This window comes from Clytia hemisphaerica, unplaced genomic scaffold (genome assembly GCF_902728285.1).
Source record: "Clytia hemisphaerica strain Z4C2 unplaced genomic scaffold, Clytia hemisphaerica genome assembly, whole genome shotgun sequence".
NCBI classification, from domain to species: Eukaryota; Metazoa; Cnidaria; class Hydrozoa; order Leptothecata; family Clytiidae; genus Clytia; species Clytia hemisphaerica.
The window spans coordinates 614526-633937 of record NW_027104338.1 but is presented as its reverse complement, the minus strand read 5'-3'; the positions used below and the strand labels follow the sequence as shown (position 1 = coordinate 633937).

Here is a 19412-nt window from a genome sequence, read left to right as displayed (position 1 = left end):
TTTAACTATCGAATTAAAGATTTGAAACAATCAGAATTGTTGTAACATATTTTCTCGTCTCGATAGTAGATTTCTTCCAGGGAGGATTAGGTGTTTACCCTGTAAAAGATATGTGGCTGCAATTTAGGCTAGGCGTTTTAAAACCACCGAACAACCCGTTGTTGATTGGAAGAATTTTAGACTTTTACTTTTCCACTCCGCAATATATTATTAACGAAACCGCTATCTAATTCAAATTCTATCAAAAGCCTTTTTTGTCTCCACCACAGAATATATTGGGACAGTCTTTAACTAAACTTCGACTAATTTATCAGCAAGGCCATGAACATGAAAAGTAGATTCCGAAAATGGTGTTGCTTTTAAGATTTTTGTCCGAATAGACCTCATTATTACGAACGATTGCCTCGTTTTCAAACGAGGTTTGCTCGTCACAAGGTATATTCGCCAAAAAATTTGCTTAATCACTTACATGTTTTTTTTTATAAGCATACAAAAATCCGAAAACAGGCTCAGAGATGCTTAGGTTCAAAGCTTAATAAGGCTGAAAAATGCTTGAGGGGATGCTTAAATCTAAAACATAAATTTAGGGAAATACTAAAAATCCGTAAAATTCCAACCAAAATCAGGGAAAAAACATTTTTCATAGGCTCAAGTAATGTTTGCCATATGCCTAATTTTTCCCCATATCTGAGCCTAGATATGCTTATAAGTGCAATGCTTATAAAAAAAAACATGTAAGAGTCGTCATCAGTTGCTCGCTAAGATGAGCCTCGAAACGCAAACTGAGAATAGCGTGGCTTAGGGTTTGGATGTATAGATCGCAAAATAGTTTAGGCTTAAGATCAATATATTTTGCTGAGTCACCGTTAAATAAAATTTTGTACTGCACTAGCATATCAAAGTGCTCATCTGAGACATAGTGCACCAAAAATATTTAAATTAAAGGTTTTGACAAAAAGTTTATTTCAACTTTTAAAATGTTAACTTACTTGAAACTAAGACATAGTAAAATATTAGTTTTTACAAAACTTAAACTCCAAAAAAATTGCAAGTGCTCAATACGTTTGACAATTCTGCGTTTATATTTACACAAATTCAATTATGTTTTTTTAACAAATAATGATACAAAGAAAGTCTATCTACAAAATTTTGTTTTTTCAAACTGAGCGGAAATTTTCAATGACTTTAAGTTTGGTTTCAACTTCAGCCACATATTTTTTCCAAAAATCAATACCAGAGATTTGTCCAGCCAATGGATTATCTGCGTCGAAAAACGATCGATACATATAATTGTACCCCGGCCCAAGTTGATGAAATGTAAACAAATAACCAAAAGCATCGTGAACAGCCGAATGATGAGCCCATTCACCGGAATTATCGTATAATAAACTATGGACAAAACCAGAATCACCTGGCCCAACGCGGCCGGCAGTTGGATTTAATAAGACGCCGTAGATAGGGTCCATAGATGGTTGATCGTCCTCTGAGAGCCAATCACAGATGACTTTACCAGCCAATAATTGTTGCCGCGTGCCCCAGTATTCAGCATGTTGTTCGTGTAGTTCTTCTGAATAAGGCTCTTCTTGATTTTCTGCTTTCTTGGCTAAATATAAAAAATTGATAACGAATTTCGATCAGATTTAAAAACCTGGGTTGGGTACGGTTCTTAACATTTAGGAGGTGTAAGATGGAAATGGGAATTGTTTTTTGGGGGGGTTTCATGGTTGGCGGAGGAGCGGAATCGGCCCTTTTTTCGGACGGAGTGGCGGAATTTGGCGAAAATTTAGACGGAATTACGGAAATTGGGTTCTCTGACGGAGACGGAAAATTAGACAATTTTAGTGCGGAAAAACGGAATTTAGCAAAAACATTTGCGGAATTTCGGAATTTGTAAAAGATATTCAAAATTTGCGGAATTTTCGACAAAAATATTGAATTTCAAAGGAATTTTCGGTGACGGAATTTTGGTTCAATTTAAGACGGTTTGACGGAAATTGGAGAAAAAATTGGCGGAATTGCGGAATCGGGTACCCCCTGAAACCCCCCCCCCCTTTTTTTGAAAATGGTTACCACAGTTTGTGAATAAATATGAGACCCTCAAGTCTACTCAAATTTCTAAATCCTTCAAATCTTGATGAAAAGGGCATCCTATAGAGAAAAGATCACTGTATTACTGTAGTTGACCCGGCCGATTTTTTCAAATAAGTGTTTGATTGCATGGAATTTTGTAATAAACATTAGCCTAGTTCATAGGATTAGTGCATCTATTAAACATGCTATTTCCTATTTAATCCAAAGGGAAGAAACGACTGTTCAGCTTGCAATAAACCAGCCTATCCATTAACTTAGAAATGTCTGGAAACTAAAGTACACGCCTTTTTTATAAGAATATTCATGATGAAATTAGCCCAAAAATTAGAAATATGCTAAGATTATCACCATCATTAAATTCGGCAACTGAACCTAAGAATGCCGACTCTTACAGCATTTTTCCTAAGAATAGACGATATCGACTTTACCGAATTCTCCCCGAATGATTACCCATGATGCATTGCGCAAAAAAATTCACGGACGATAACCCAAACCCTAACAATGCATCATGGGTAATCATTCGGGGAGAATTTAGAAAGCCGATATCGTCTATTGTAAATTGTGGATTTTGAGCCTCATTGTTCTTATAAAATTGTTCTTTGAAATAAAGTGCACCTTAAGAATATTTTAGGATAATTTTTCCCCAAAAAGTTAAGAATATCCATCATGAAATGAAAAAAACCAGCTCTCTTATTAAAAAAAGAAAGCGTGTAATCAATCATAGTCATTATAAATAACCTGTCTGGCAATGTATTGTTTTGGCTTTTTGTTCAATTATCTTTTGTTACAAACAAAAGACAAGTTGCGATTTACAGGATTGGTCTATTTTCTCAAATCACATGATCAAAAAGTTTGCAAAATAAATCGGTTTGGTACGTAAGCTCGATCTTTTAACAATAAAAAGCCTTCCAGACCAGTGTTTTTATAATGCACTATGAATCAATTAAGCGGTATTTTTATGATTGATTAAATCTATTTCCCTTCTACGTGCTAAAAAGATGAACAACAATTATCGTCCAAAGTTTATTCTGTCTGTACGAATTTAACCGCATGATGGCTCCACGTTGCATAAAACTATTTAGAATATAATCTGTATTATCCAAAGCTGTAAACTTGTTTTTTAATTTGGTGTTTTTATAAAAGGTAAAACCATTACCATAATGATCGAATCCCCTTCAGTTTTCAAGCGTTAATACAGTATGAGCTGCTCTCGGAATCAATCGGGACATAATTTATCAAAATTTATTCACTGCAGCATCTCTTCAGCCCGTAAAATGAAAGGGTGAAAGGGTTTTTCTGTCTGAATAAATGGTTAAACGTCATGGTCTAGCAGTCATCTTTCAAATAATTGATGCCTTACTGCGTACCCTCTTATTATTAAGAGCCCAAAAGAAAGTTTCAAGTTTCATTATTTAGTAGAATTCATGTGTCAATAACGATGAGTGTTTTGACTCGTTTTTCAAATTCATTCTTCTCGAAACTGAATTGCAGATCTCAATTTCAAAGTATATTGGGTCAACGGATTAGAATAGGTGGATTAACTTCTCTCGTTGCTCCCAAGAGAGATCCATTGTCTTCTCATTGTTACAAGAAAAATCTGTAAATGACTCTGCGCACTCCTCGTTTAGTTTTTTCATTGTTTTTATAAGAACAATTTTCCAATTTATACAGTTTCGAAAACGAATTTGTCCTATGATTCGATCAATTTTGATGATTTTGCAAATATTTTAAATCCTGCACTTAAGTTTTAGCATCAACAAACGCTAGACCAGTTTTAATGTAAATTTTTAATCTTTTGTCAATGGCAATCTTCAGATAAGTGAAAATTAACGTATGGTCTATAACTAAGAAACTATCGATGGGTCACGAATGGGTTGCATACTGGTGAAAGAAGACTGTATTTAGAATTAGGAAAATAAATTTCAAATTATTTGGCTAATTTCTGCATTGGATAGAAAGGGCTAAAAAAGTGCATTTTCTTATTTAAAATGTACCACGTGATACGTAATGACCAATGAAAATGTTGAAAGTAATGATTTTTTACAACTTTTTTACAACTTATCAAGTTTTAATTGCTAGCAAACTCGTAAAAAAGTTTGATAACCTAACGAGGAGTGTTTTCTATGAGTTCTTAATCCACCTATTCTAATCCGTTGATTGGGTAGAATGCATCAATATCATTGTCCGAAATGGGACATTTGATCATAGTGTTCCTTATGGGTCGACCAAATCTGGAGAGGAAATTTTCGTTTTTGTTTTTTTGCTCCCCTTTGCAAAGTTAAATCTTTAGACGAAACGACAATTTTTGTTTTTTTTTCTCTTTTTGACTGAAACTGCTAATTTTAAGGTTTAAAAAAGCAAAGGGGTACCCCTCCCCCCTGGCATGCCATCACGCTACTGATTTGATTTCATACCTGCACGTTCAAGGAAGACTTTTTCAAATCGTTTGGAATCTCTTAGCAATCTCCTATAACATCTCTGCTCAGATTCTTCATCTCGATGTCTTCGATCAGCAATCTTCCATAATAAACCTTGGAAAGCTTTGGTTTGACAGAATCCTTCTTTAAGTTCATCTTTAGGGAGGGTTCGAATCAAAGCATCCAACATTTGGAGGTAGGATCCGGTATTTTGAGGGCCTTTTTCTGCATTAGTATCCGTGTCCTAGATTGTAAGAACAATAATATTTAATTTTCAAAAAGAATTGAAAATGAATAGGAACCTGGGATAGGGGTACAAAAATAGGAGAAAGCTAATAAGATTACACCAAAAAACTGAGACAGGGATGTAAGAAATTGAGAGGGATCATCGGGGGTCATTGGAACTAAGATATAGGTATACAAAAAAAACGGGGTGAGGGGTGATTACATCCAGAGTATAAAGATCACAATCTCGTACTCAGAGCCACAACTTTTAGATTATACTGATGGAAGTGCTACAATCTAAAAAACGAACGAAATAAGGGACTGGGTTCAAGTTTGTTATCATCAATCAGTACTTACAGTTGCACTACTTGTCTGCCCGCAGAATCGCAAGAAAATTAATGGTTTGCAGTATGCTTCCATTTCTTCAATTTTGGTGATAACAATCTCATCTCGATCGATATGATCATCATCTTCGTCATCTGTGGGAACTTTGCTTCGTTTGACTCCAAAACCTAATGTGTCTATCAACCATGAACCCAAAGAAAACAAACAATTACCCATCTTGTATATAGTTGTTTACGTTTTTTTTGAATATCCTACGAAGTCTACGAAGATATAATGATATGATTAAGAACAAAACTCACTCAACAACAACATGATTGCTTTTGCCGAAGACTTTTCGTATTCACAAGACAATAGAAATATTTTGTTATCAAAAGGCAAAAATAATAACACCTACCTTATTCCCGAGAAAAGAGCAATTAAAAATGACAAACTTTTCTCCTTGCTTGGAAAGCGTTATTTTATCAAAGAGCCGCAACGAGTATTTGTAATCAGGTATTTTTATAAGTGTAGTGAAAACTCGTTGGACGAAGGTTCACGTCTGACACTCTGGCTAAGATATTCAAAATGTTGTCAACCCCAAGCCTTTAAACTCGATTTAGCAAGGTTTGAGTTGAAAGTGTTACGAAAAAACCGTATATATTTCCAGTTTCCGAATAAATGTATTTGACAAAATATACCGTACAGCCTGTGCAGCCGCAAGAATGAAATGGTGTTGTTTTAACCTCTGTCTGTCCTAATAAACACCAAAGTAAAAAATAATTATGATCGTGTCACTTTTCTCATCTACAGAGATATTTAGATTTTCCTCTATTCTCTTAACCACTAATCAATTCCAGTATAAAAGTAAAGCATTTGTGTAAATCTATAATTGAGTTGTCTTTCTGTTTCCATTTCGTCACGACTAGACTGTCAGACGGTAGAATAAACAAACCATCAATATAAAAGATAGATTGATCACTTTTCTCCCCCTATAACATCTCATGTATGACAGAACTTATTTAAAAACATTATTAAAAAGTTAAACAGACTTTACTTGGCAATGTAACCGATTTTAGATTTAATATCAAAACATAAAATATAACCCTATAAACTGTCAGTTCACGTCAAACTGACTTTCCACACAGAGAAAGCTTACAAACAAAATACAGAGAATGTATAACCCTTATAAACTGTCACCACACGTAATAATCATTAATTGAACTTTTACAACTACCGTCTATTCTATTGTTCGTTATGCTAAAAAACGGAACTGCATGCCAATTGTCTATGTCAAAGCGTGTTCTCAACAAAGAATGAGCGCGCATTTCAATCCGTCATGAGAAATACAGACATAACGATTAGATAAAATAACATCTCAACAAAGGTACCATAGGGATACATACCATTGAGTTTGAAACTGTGAGAGATGCTAGAAGCGAATCTTCAAATTCTTCATAGACAGGAAAAAAAGTAAAACCTTAAGATATGGGTCCCAATTATGAGGCCATATGACGACGGATTGAATGTAACGCTAGTTTAGTTTTTGAGTACATTTTCGAGAGCTCCCCGTTTGTGTAAAAAACAACACTTTGCTTCATTTGCTTTATGTTCACTTATTTTTCATCATTTCGAAGTGCGCATTAATTTATTGAATCTCAAGAGGATCTCAAGTAACGATTGATTAAAATCAAATCAGCTTTGATACACTCCAATGACTTCTAATCTTTTTAATCCAACAAATCTGAATCAATCCAATTAAGCTATAATTGACACGATATTTTGCAAAAAATTTCGTCTTATTGCAAATATAGTATTTTTCACCAACCTTACTTCTTGATTGTGTAAACTGTGCCCGGGGGAGTCACTTGGACTTCACCCCTATGAGTCCTAGGTAGGGTCGCAAAAACATCAAAATAAAAGAATCAACCCCTCGTAGGGTACTTTTTTGGGGGATTTTGAGGAAAGAGTGGAAATACTTTGGGATTTCAGTTCCATTCAGAGTCAGTTTTTCGCTTGTTTGGGAAAAAAATTCAAAAAATCAGTCGAACGAAAGTTCCATTTTGCGAGCCTCAATGGAACACTCCCGTTTCCGTCGGTCGACATATTCCCCGCACCGGGAAACTTTGAACAGAGATAAGATACAAAGATAGATTCCCTACCGTTCAGTGTAAACAGCGAAAACAGTACAGTAAATACATGATCTATCACTAGGGAGGGGGGGGGTTCAGGAGTATTAACCGTAATACCGTCGATAAAGGAAGCCTAATTACCTAATTACCGATACCGGTAGAAAATGAAATACCGTAATCCCGTCGTTTTTTTCTGGTAATACCGATTTACCGGGTAAAAAAGGCCCAATAAAGTGAAACCCCCCTCACTAGACTGGAGATGTTTATAACCCGTGTAATAATACAATACATTATCAACTGGTTTTGACTGACGTAAGCAATCCAATACAGCTGAAGTATGTTGTTCTCATTTGGTTCTCTAGCGCGGTATATATTTTCTGCTGCTGTTGTTAGTAACACAAGTTTCACCATGTTCATGGTTTCACATACAGTAGAACCTCCAAAGCGGACACCGTTGGGGAATATGGTTAGTGTCCGCTACTTAGAAGTGTCCACCTTTTTGGAAACTTTTCAATTCTGTGCTCTAATATTTTGGTTATTCTTGATATGCGTAGGTCAAGATGACGTAATATTCTTTAACGGAAGCAGCCAAAAAAGCCGGTTTTTGACCTCTGTGTTTCTATTTTTAGTAACAGAGAGAGGTCAAATCCCGGCATTTTTAGGGTGTTTCCGCTAGAAAAATGACTTACGCATATCAAGAATAAAGTACTATCAAAATTGTCAAAAAATCGTTTTTTGTACGATTGTCCGCGGCTCCGTTATGAAAGTGGTAGGGCTAAGTGGACTGACTAAGGTGGTGCCACCGGTTAGTGTCAACGGACGAAAATTTGTTAATATTAGTCCTTCTTTATCGCCTAAAACAGGTCTGTTTTAAAGTTATTAAGAAGAATTTTGCTTGATTAGTAAATTTTATTTTTCCTTCGAAAAAATGTGGTCAGACCGGTGTACCCCTTTGAGAAACTATCGATGGTTTAAAAAAGGGATCCTTATATGGCTCCGGGCCTCGGTGGGGGAGGACCATTTTGCCCGAGTGCACACCCCCCTCCGAGGCCCCTGGGCCTTTATAGCTTGGAGGGAGGTTACATCTAAGCATGAAAGGAGTAATACACGTTTTTTTTTTTTTTAAGAAACTAGTTTTACCAAGCAGCCTCAATGTTTCTTAAGAAATCGGCCTTTTGAGCCTTAAATGTTTCTTACATGTTTCTAAACTTTTTGACATAATTAAGCCTTGATTGGAAGGTTCTTATAAAAAACCGAATTAAAAAATGTTTTTTTCTCATTCTAAGCCTCAGCATGTTTCTTAGATGTTTCTTAGTTTTTAGGCATTCTGAGCCTCATGTTTCTTAAAAGTGTGTTTCTTAAAAAAAAAAAGACGTGTAAGGCGAAAAACCCACCGAAGAAAGGAAGAGAGAGGTGGTCGAGGTGTGGCGCATGTGTTTATAGGCGATGCTTTTAACTCCGTAATATCAGGACCCAAATTACCTCCCTAGTAATCGAAAGAAAAGTTTCATCGTGGTTTCTACAATTTAAAAATGGTAGAAGAAGCAGCGAAGGGGAAAAGAGGCCGGAAAATTCAACACTTTAAACTTTTCATCACATCTCATGATTCTCGTGCTTGCTAACCTTTTTACTGATGCTGATCCAATCTCAAATTCCATGATCGAGTAACAGTAAGTTTTCGAAATTTTTTGTTTAAACATTAAAGATGAAGCATATATACGTCTTTTAGAACCACAAGTTTTTTCATAAAAAAAAAACCCGAAAAAACCCACCACTACTACTTGCACTTGCGTTTGGTATGGGAATGCGAAACGCAAACCTTTTCAATATATCTCTAAAACTAACAGATTTTTTGAAATTCTGTGAAAAGGTCCAAGTTCAGTGAGGCTGGAACTTCGATTTTTGAGGATTACGATTTTACCAGTTTTTTAGCGATTTTTGCCTCGCTAGCCCAAATCTCGCAACCTCTTTACCTTAAAGGAAGATCGAAATTAGAGTTTTTCAGCGTTCCGAAAAAAACGCATAGCAGAAATTTTTTCATCTTCACATGATCGATTCTCAACAACAAAATACATCTTTTGGTCTTTGGGTTTGTTTCTGACGTTTTTTCTTCAAAGAATATCGATCACTTTCCTTTTCCCCTTGAGCGCGCGAGAAAAAAATGACTAGCTCGTTTTCGTGCGGGCGAATAAAGATGAGGCGGCAATCTTGCACTGAGGTTGCTACTTAGTTTCCGCCCTATTTTGCGCCCCCGATAGAATGGTCCAAACACGGGGGTAGTCTAAATGTTTATTTTCTGAGGGATACAAATAGTATATTTGAATATTATTAACTTATTTATTAAAGTATTTTTGAGCGCAAATTTAAATATACGGTTAAATAAAAAACGAATGATAACAGTTCTGTTTATTCCTCAAATCCCCGGGAGAAGTTTTTTTGCTGACTTAGCTATTTTACAAATCTCGGAAAAGAACTCCCATAGGAATTCTGATACCTAACCCGATTGGTTAATTTCGGAACGACTTCAAGAAAGTCATAATGGCAGATAATTTTAAAAGTTTCTGAGGGAATGTGTGTAATTTATCGATGTTGATGGCTTGTTGATTCTTTAAAGAAAAAAGATAACAGGTATAGCTTTTTCTAATCCTGGAATATCGAGGTTCCAGCTACACTGAAGTTTCTGAATATTATATTTTATTATATAAGGCCGATGAAAGTCACATGTGAGTTTACCGTCGGCCGCCCGCATCTCTAAAAAGCACCCGCATGAAAATTTCATTATTTCGATAAACTGCTCAAAATTTCATTATTTCTATATTTCCTTACAACTACAACCTCCATTGTTGTTAAAATCGTCTCTACGCATGACCTTTTTCCCAGAGTAAACACGGGTAAACAAAGAAGATTTTTTACAGAAAATGTGACCGCCCTCAATCCTACAACTACAGTGGGCGTCACGCCCATCTATCTGCCTAACCGCCCTGGCGGCCATTTTAGTTTTTTGCCAAATCTAGCGCCACTGTAGCAATCGATCTTTATTTTTCGTTCGCAAAACATGCGTAGGGTTGAAGCGAAGCAAAATTTTTTATTTTGAGAGAGAATGGTTAGCAGAAATGGTGGATAAGGTGCTGTTGGGAAAATAATGAATAATGAATAATGAAATCATGCCGCATCTATTTTCGGGTAAGTTGACGACGGTAAACTCACATGTAACTTACATCGGCCTAATAATAATTTTGATAAAATCATCGGTTTGAAGATGTGATTTATATAGCAAATTTTATAGCAAATTTTCGCTTGGGATAGAAGTTAAAGGTACGTGCACAATATAGCAAAACTGCTTCGCTCATAAATTCGCTTTGCAAAAACAATGATAGAGCCATGCATAATTACTGTATCATGCATATTGTAATAATTATGCATGGTTTTATCATTGTTTTTCTGCTAAGGCATCTTCGACAAAAAACTTTCGAATTTTTTATCGGCATTGGGCCGATAAGGGGGTGGGGGGGTCCAACTACATACCGATAAAAAACAAGTATTGAGACGAAAATCCTTTCAGCCAATTTCTTTCTGATTTCGTCCACAAACTCCACTGAAAGCATATGATTTCACTTGCTTTCACCTTTGCGCGCAAATTCGCAACTTTAAAAGTACATTTTTGAAATAGCTTTGATAAAAAACTCATTTTTCATTGGCCAGCGCGCTGCCTTTTCCTTCGAAATGTTGCGACTTCATCCCGTCATTTTAACTTTCGTTTTGATTAACAATATCAATGCGGGTATGAACAAACTCAATGTTGGTGCACAAATAGACAAAAATTCAACGATGACGGGTGGGAAGGCGATGGCGGACAAGATTGGAGGAAATTGTGTTTTCAAAGATGTAAAAGTTGGATGTGAAAAATTTAGGCCGATAAGAGCAAGGGGGGGGAGGGGGTCTGAAGCTTATCGGCCCGATGCCGATAAAAAATTCGAAAGTTTTTTGTCGAAGACCCCTAACCTTTTTACTGATGCTGATCCAATCTCAAATTCCATGATCGAGTAACAGTAAGTTTTCGAAATTTTTTGTTTAAACATTAAAGATGAAGAAAAAAACCCAAGAAAATCCACCACTACTACTTGCACTTGCGTTTGGTATGGGAATGTGAAACGCAAACCTTTTCAATATATCTCTAAAACTAACAGATTTTTTGAAATTCTGTGAAAAGGTCCAAGTTTCTGAATATTATATTTTATTATATAATAATAATTTTGATAAAATCATCGGTTTGAAGATATGATTTATATAGCAAATTTTATAGCAAATTTTCGCTTGGGATAGAAGTTAAAGGTACGTGCACAATATAGCAAAACTGCTTCGCTCATAAATTCGCTTTGCAAAAACAATGATAGAGCCATGCATAATTACTGTATCATGCATATACTTACTTGTGTTACTTGTGTGGTTGTTCGAGCATCCTGCTTCAGGTAAGGTTCTTGGTGAACCACGCCTCTGTGTGATCAATCTGTCGAGAGAAAAAGAATCTCAGCAGATATTTTTCATGTCAATTATTGAATTGGAATTAGCTCTCCTGCACCCAGTATATCCATGGATCTGGGGTTCATCTGGGATAGACTTAAGGTGTGTGTCCAGGGCTCTTTTGAATTTATCGGTAGAAATGTTTTTGAGGTTTCTGATGCTCTTTGGCATAGCATTAAAAAGTTTTGCACCTTGATGTTTGGTTCTTTGGAATTGACAGTGTACACATCCGGCCCAGCCGGGGGTTTTCAGTGGTTTTGATACCATTTACAGTAGGTACAATCTTTTCCATCACCTTCCAGACGTACATTATTCTGTAGCGTTCTCTTCGCCTTTGAAGTGAGTAAATTTTTGTCTGTTTTAGACACTCCCAATAATTGTTTGGGGTGCCATTTATCTTTCGTAAGAAGGACTTTTGAATATCTTCAAGTCTCTGAATGAGACCAACTGCATTTGGGCTCCACAGAACGGAGCAATATTCTAATATTGGTATCACCAATGATTTATATAGTACGGTCATACAATTTAAAGATCGTGAAGAAAAAGTTCTCAGGATCCAAGATGTTAAGTTTTTAGCCTTTTCGATTACTGCAGTAATTTGCTTCTGAAATGTGCAATTACTGTCCATAAGGATTCCAAGGTCTTTCACAACATCTTTGTTTTCAATCTCAACACCAGACGGTGATGTATAGCTTGTTTGAGTCTTGATCTCATGGTTTTTTCCATAGCGCAAGAGTTCAAATTTTATATCATTCAGCTTCATGTTGTTGTCATCCGTCCATTTATATATTCTATCAAGATCTTTTTGAAGTAGGACAGCATCTTCTAGAGTTTTGACTTCCTTTGTGGCGCGAGTGTCATCAGCGAAGGATTTGAGAAAGCTGTGCACCACTTCCTTGTCAATATCCCCAATCAATATGAGGAAAATCAAAGGTCCCAAAACACTACCTTGAGGGACTCCTGAAATGACCTGTTGTGATTCAGAAGTGACACCATTCACTAGCACTGATTGTTTTCTCTCTGTTAGGAAGGACTTTAGCCACTGTAATAATTTTCCATCTATTCCTAGTTTCTTTATTTTTCGTAGGACAATTGAATGGTCTACTTTGTCAAAAGCCTTTGAAAAATCTAGGTACACAACATCCGCATTAGCATCTTCGTCCAATATATTTAGTATCAGGTCATATTGTTCCAAAAGCTGACTCAAACATGAACGCCCGCTTCTGAATCCATGTTGATTGGGATTGAACAGATTATTTTCATCCATGTGCTTTACAATATGTGCTCTGAGTACTTTTTCAAATATCTTGATGACATGGGATGTTAGGGCTACTGGTCTATAATTTGATGCCAGTGATCTGCTACCTCCTTTGTGGATTGGTGTGATTGTGCATCTTTTAAGTTCGTCTGGGACAATCCCTTTGTCCAAACTTTGTCTCCAGAGGATACAAAGAGGAATAGAAAGTTCTTCTTTGCATTGTTTGAGAAAGGTTGCAGGGAAACCATCGGGACCTGGTGCTGCAGTTTGGGACAGATCGTTGATTGCTTTTATTAAATCATCTTCTGTAACTTGTAGATCTGAAATGATATCTACGTTGACTTCATCATTTTCACTCTGTATTATATCGAATGGTTTTGGTGCACTGAAGACGGAAACATATTGTCTTGACAGAATTTCAGCCATTTCTTTGCTTCGTTGCGTCAATTCACCATTTGTGTTCAGCAGAGGGCCAATTTTCGTTTTTATCTTTGCTTTCTTTCTCGCATAAGCAAAGAAATATTTTGAGTTTTTCTTTATGGAATTGATTGCTATATTTTCAACATAACACTTGGAATCCCTAAATGATTTTTGTAAGTCCTTTTCAATTGTCAAAAGTTCCTTTGTTATTTTAGTCTTCTTTGATTGGGACGTGCATTTTAAAAATTGCTTTGTAATTTTTCTTCTTCTTTTCGTAAGAGATCGGCGATATCTTTCAACTTTTGATTTCTTCCTGGTATCTTTGGTTGTTCTGATTGGTATTCGTCCTCTGCATACGTCCAAACATATTTGATTGATACTTTCAAGAATTTCTTGTGGATCATCACTGTTAAGTTTTACATCCCAGTCAATTTGATTCAAATCTTCCTTTAACTTATTCCAATCAATTTCATCTGAGAAGAAATTCAAAGCGTTGAATTTGGAACGTGGTTCTGGTTTATCATCATTACTAGAAAAATTTTGAACTTTGAGCCTAGTTGATACCATAACAATACTGTGATGTGAAGTGCTTTGTAACACTGGTAAAATTGAGTAGTCATGTATAAGATCTTCATTATTTGTGAAGACAAGGTCTAGGGTGTTCCCATCTTTGTGTGTGGGTTGATTGACATATTGGGACATGAACAACTCGTTGCAAAATCGATTTAGATCATTCAGCATTGATCTTTCTTCCATAGAGCATCCAGTTTTGGGTAGTCCATCAGGCCATGTTGACTTTGGAAGATTGAAATCGCCACCAAAAATTATGTTTGGGACAGGTTCCAAGGCGGAAAGGGCTTGTTTCGCACCTTTGAGCGGTGTAAGAAGGTCTTTAGCTGTTGATGGATTTCCATTACTCTTGTCGTCAGGCTGTCTATATATTACAAGCATAGCCAAGTTTTCAGTCTTTGAGTAAACACAAAGGAGTTGTACACTTGGTGATTTATGGGAGTAGATTATTTCACATGAAGCAGCTATATCATCTCTTATGTAGAAGCAGACTCCTCCAGTTGCTCTCCCTCTTGATTTTTTCTTGCGTGATGAATCACATTTGAACAAAGTATAACCTTCTACTTTTAGTTCTGCATCTTTATGGTTGTTGAGCCATGTTTCTGATAGGCCAACAAACAGTAAACTTTTATGACATATGTTATTTTCGATAAAAGGAACTTTGCTTGGTACAGTTTGCGGGCACAGTCCTTGTACATTAAAAAAAGCAAAGTTGTTGATTATTGGAACTGAATTGGATTGAAGTTTGCTTGGTGAGGAATTTGCCTGATCATCGGTACAGTTGGCATAGGAAACTGGGGTATTTGAGAGGTTTAGTAAATTGTAATAATTATGCATGGTTTTATCATTGTTTTTCTGCTAACCTTTTTACTGATGCTGATCCAATCTCAAATTCCATGATCAAGTAACAGTAAGTTTTCGAAATTTTTTGTTTAAACATTAAAGATGAAGAAAAAAACCCAAGAAAACCCACCACTACTACTTGCACTTGCGTTTGGTATGGGAACGCGAAACGCAAACCTTTTCAATATATCTCTAAAACCAACAGATTTTTTGAAATTCTGTGAAAAGGTCCAAGTTTCTGAATAGACCTTTTTTCAAAGAGGCCACCCTGTTGAATAATAGACCTTTTTTCAAAGAGGACGTCCTGTTGAATAATTGTGTAGTCCAGCCATAACTAGCCGTATTGTATAAAGGGTTGCGAAGCGATCCAGACCCCACCTCAGTTCTCAAGTTGCTAGCAAAATAAGAGACACTCTAAAAATCCCTCTAATAAAGCCGCTATAGAGACAGGGTGGTCGTAAGAGCCTTAATACCCCAAACACACCACATAATCCACGGAGGCACAACACCCGCTGCCGCCCACCGCCCGTCGCGCATCGCTCTTTTTTTTCCTTCTATAGACCTTTTCGCCTTTCCATCCGCCATATTGAATTGTATGCAAAAATTATGGTGGCCAAATTGCCGTGGTGAAATTCCCTTAGAAAGTATGCTAAACATATGCAAAAAGAAAGTATTAATTAAAAACTTACATGCATAATTGGCATTATATTTAAGTGTAATCTTGTAGAAGAAAGATTAAATTTGCTTCTCTTGAAAACTAAAAATAATTATATTCGCTCATCTCTTAGAACAAGCACTTCAAAAATCAATAACATTAGACATAAACTCAAACTGAAAAAATCACCCGCGAAGGTAAAAAACAATCCTTATTCGGCTGACGGCAAATTATTCTCCTGGGAATAGAGCCGCCAAATGATCAGATCAAAACATTGATAAAGTGTGACGTCATAATTACTGCTTTCAGTTTGCATGTTTTGAAAGTTTGATGTGTGTACTCGGTCTTCGTGGAATTTTTTAATGACATGAAAACAGAATATGCAATGTCTTTAAGAACAAATTCCTAAAAGGCTTTTGTTGTTCTGTAAATATTTCCTTTTGGATTAAGAAATTCCATCTTTTATTGTTCTAATGATCATGATATTTATTTATAAGATACTTTGTTGTCTTTTTAGTCTTTGTGTAAACTTGCATATGTTTTGCATACATTCCAACTAAATCCAACCACGGCATTTTCGTTCCTGTATTTTTGCATACAATTCAAGATGGCGGACGGAAAGGCGAAAAGGTCTATTTATTCTAGTGTAAATGGTGCCTTAATAAAATCGAACGATATTAGTCGAACGATCGAACATTTTTATTCGAATCACGAATCGTCTGTCGAAATCATCAAAACATAAAAATAAAACAAAAATGTACAAAGATGGCTTGTTGGTTCTTGGGCATTTTTGATTTATTTCTTGACAAATTCAACAAATTTGATTACCTCCGTACTTCTTTATCATAGAATATCCACTTGGTTATTGCAAGGTAAGTTTCGTTCATTAAAAGAGCACTCCTATCGCCCGCCCGCGCGACTTGCAAAAGCTCTCATTAATTGACCTTATTTGATACTTGATACTTGCTGTTAAAAGTCAAGGGATGACGAAGATCCTTTCTGTCAACGTTCAAACTAATTTTTTTCCATTTAACAGCAAAATAAACATTTAAAACCAAAGAACCACTGCTTAGATTGCTATGCTTAGATGAGGGCCGCCCGCGCAGCAATTTGATCAACTTCAGATTCTAAGTCCGTGTTTCGGCTTCCAGTAATTTTGTTGCTGTTCACTGTTAGGGTACACCATTTTAAAACGGCATTTTTCTTAATTATTCAACAGGGTGGCCTCTTTGAAAAAAGGTCTATTATGTAGTCCAGCAGATGAGACTAGCCAGACTCCACCTCAATTCGCAAGTTGCTAGCAAAATAAGAGACACTCTAAAAATCCCTCTAATAAAGCAAGAGTAATAGCCTTAATGCCAAATACACCACATAATCCATGGCGGCACAACACACCCGTCGCCGCCCGCGCATCACTCTTTTTTTCCTTCTAGTTATTCTAGTGTAAATGGTGCCTTAATGAAATCGAACGATATTCGTCGAATGATATCGAACATTTTTATTCAAATCACGAATCGTGTCTGTCGAAATCATCAAAACATAAAAATAAAACAATAACAAAAATGTACAAAGATGGTTTGTTGGTTGGGCAGTTTTGATTTAATTCTTGACAAATTCGACAAATTTGATTACCTCTGTACTTCTTTATCATAGAATATCCACTTGATTTTGCAAGGTAAGTTTCGTTCACTAAAAGAGCACTCCTTCCGCCCGCGCGACTTGCAAAAACCTCTTATTGATTGACTTTATTTGATATATGATACTTGCTGTTAAAAGTTGAGGGATGATGAAGATCCTTTCTGTCACCGTTCAAACTAATTTTTTTTCATTTAACAGCAAAATAAATATTTAAAACCAAAGAACCACTGCTTAGATTGCTTAGATGCGTGCCGCCCGCGCGGCAATCTGATCAACTTCAGATTCTAAGTTCGTGTTTCGGCTTCTGGTAATTTTTTTGCTGTTCACTGCTAGGGTACACCATTTTAAAACAGCATTTTTCGCAGTCCTAGCTACCAAACCGAGAAAGTTTTCGTGGCTTTAAGCCAAACCATTTAAGGTCATTTTGATAAAATCATCGGTTTGAAGATGTGATTTATATAGCAAATTTTATAGCAAATTTTCGCTTGGGATAGAAGTTAAAGGTACGTGCACAATATAGTGCTCATAAATTCACTTTGCAAAAAACAATGATAAAACCATGCATAATTATCAGTCAGGACTAACCGCCTAAATAGGAACAAATTTTTCGATTTCACAAATATTCTTATCTAGGATATATATAGGTACTTTTCTAGGAATAATTCTTAATTAAGATTAGAATATTTTAGAAATTTTTATTTTACACTAAAACTAAAAAAAGTCGCATGTATCAATTATTATCTATGTTTTCATTTAGGTATTTTCTAACTGTGTTCCAAATTTCAGAAAGATTCATCAATTTGCAGTATTGAGTTATTGCATTTTAAAGTTTCCAGGCAGATTCCACTGCTTATTAATGGTCTATTTACACATCAAATCCCGTTTTTTGGTAAAGAGAGCCTTAAAATGTTCCTATTTAAGATATTTTTTACAAAAGCTAAGATTTTCCACCCTTCCACCCACCAAAAGTGCTGATTTTTGGAAGAAGAAACCACTTTGTATTATTACATCTATTAGTCATAACTTGAACATGCAACTTTGTTTTGAAAGGAAAAATTTGGAGAAGAAAGAAAATGTTCCTAGCTTAGAATAAAAATTATTCCTAGATAAGTACCTATATCCTAGATAAGAATATTTGTGAAATCGAAAAATTTGTTCCTATTTAGGCGGTTAATCCTGACTGATTATTACAATATGCATGATACAGTAATTATGCATGGCTCTATAATTGTTTTTATGGATGGACTACATAATTATTCAACAGGATGTCCTCTTTGAAAAAAAGTCTATAGTTTTACTATGTTCTGTGGAAAAATCATAACCATCAGTGAAATACTCATTCATCTATTTACATAGTTGCCAACCGTCCGGCATTGAGCGGGACAGTCCCGCATTTAAGCTCTTTGTCCCGAGTTCCGCCCGCATACCTTAGATGTCCCGCGTTTTGGAGAAAACTCAGAAATTCGTATTCAATACATCGGATACGCGTTGGACAGAGATGTAATAGTACTACATGAACCATGTCCAGTACACCTAATATTTATCTGGTTGAAAATTTATTTCTAATTTTATATTGTTTTTAACCATTCCTACGTCATTTCAGGCCTAAAAATTTTTTCCTAACACCCCAGTTGGGGGGGGGGGGGCTTAGAGCGCCCCAAAAACCCCCAGCTCAATCTTTTCACTTGCTCATTGTCCCGCATTTCCATTCTCATAAGTTGGCAACTATATATTTAGGCCAGGCCCAATTGATTGTTTGGTTCGTGTTCTGGGATCTTTGAAAAATGGGTCGGTCAGTAGCTAAAACTGGAACCTTCATTTTCCCACCAAAAACCTCAATTTCTGAAATTCCTCTAAAGCAATCGTGCAATCCTGGAATCCAACTGCGAATGTAAAGAAATAGCCTAAAGCCCGGATCCAAATAGGCACGCGCCGCGATCGCAAGATAACTTCTATTTGGAGATTAAGGTGTTCTCGGGTGTGCTTAAAGGAATACAGCTGTGACTCTCTACTTTTAGGTGCTAAATATCTGTTTTCAAGTACGGGTTACACCGGGACATTTTCTGTGCGCAAAGTGGATGTTGTTTATAGAAGAATCAAAGCAGTCATTTAAAAAGAACCGCAATAGTTATCATGTGAAAGGAGACAAAATTTATTTGATTTTTCCGACTCAAAGTGAAACAATTTTTCTCAAAAATTTAGAGTCGGTCGGAGGACATGAACCAAACTATCAATTGGGCCTGGCCTTAAGATTGAAGACAAAATTTGCAAAGAAAAATAAACCTTGAGCACAAAAAATGCTTTTTTAAACACTTTTTTTC

The 19412-nt window shown here is 36.0% G+C and overlaps 2 protein-coding genes across 2 annotated transcripts in view; one reads left to right on the top strand and one right to left on the bottom strand.

The window, feature by feature from the left end:
* Nucleotides 1–829: 829 nt before the first annotated feature.
* On the bottom strand, nt 830–5373 carry LOC136817808 (uncharacterized). Its single transcript, XM_067074127.1, has 3 exons — nt 5091–5373; nt 4506–4752; nt 830–1603 (listed from the first exon to the last, which is right to left on the bottom strand). Exons 1-3 carry the CDS (start codon nt 5292–5294, stop codon nt 1158–1160), a joined length of 897 nt encoding a protein of 298 aa, XP_066930228.1. The 5' UTR covers nt 5295–5373; the 3' UTR covers nt 830–1157.
* Nucleotides 5374–8720: 3347 nt separating this feature from the next.
* LOC136817970 (protein shortage in chiasmata 1 ortholog-like) overlaps nt 8721–19412 on the top strand; it is a 42181-nt gene continuing 31489 nt past the window's right edge. The window contains exon 1 of the mRNA XM_067074320.1: nt 8721–8856. The gene's annotated coding sequence lies outside the window, so the exon portion shown is untranslated. The remainder of the gene's footprint in view (nt 8857–19412) is intronic.

Bases quoted from the DNA above. Each gene is read 5' to 3' on its own strand.
- LOC136817808 (XM_067074127.1), bottom strand. From the start codon at position 5,294: ATGGGTAATTGTTTGTTTTCTTTGGGTTCATGGTTGATAGACACATTA. The intron at 4,753-5,090 runs GTAAGTACTGAT...CTTACAATCTAG, and splicing joins GGCAGACAAGTAGTGCAACT to GACACGGATACTAATGCAGA. The intron at 1,604-4,505 runs GTATGAAATCAA...TTTTATATTTAG, and splicing joins AGTCTTCCTTGAACGTGCAG to CCAAGAAAGCAGAAAATCAA.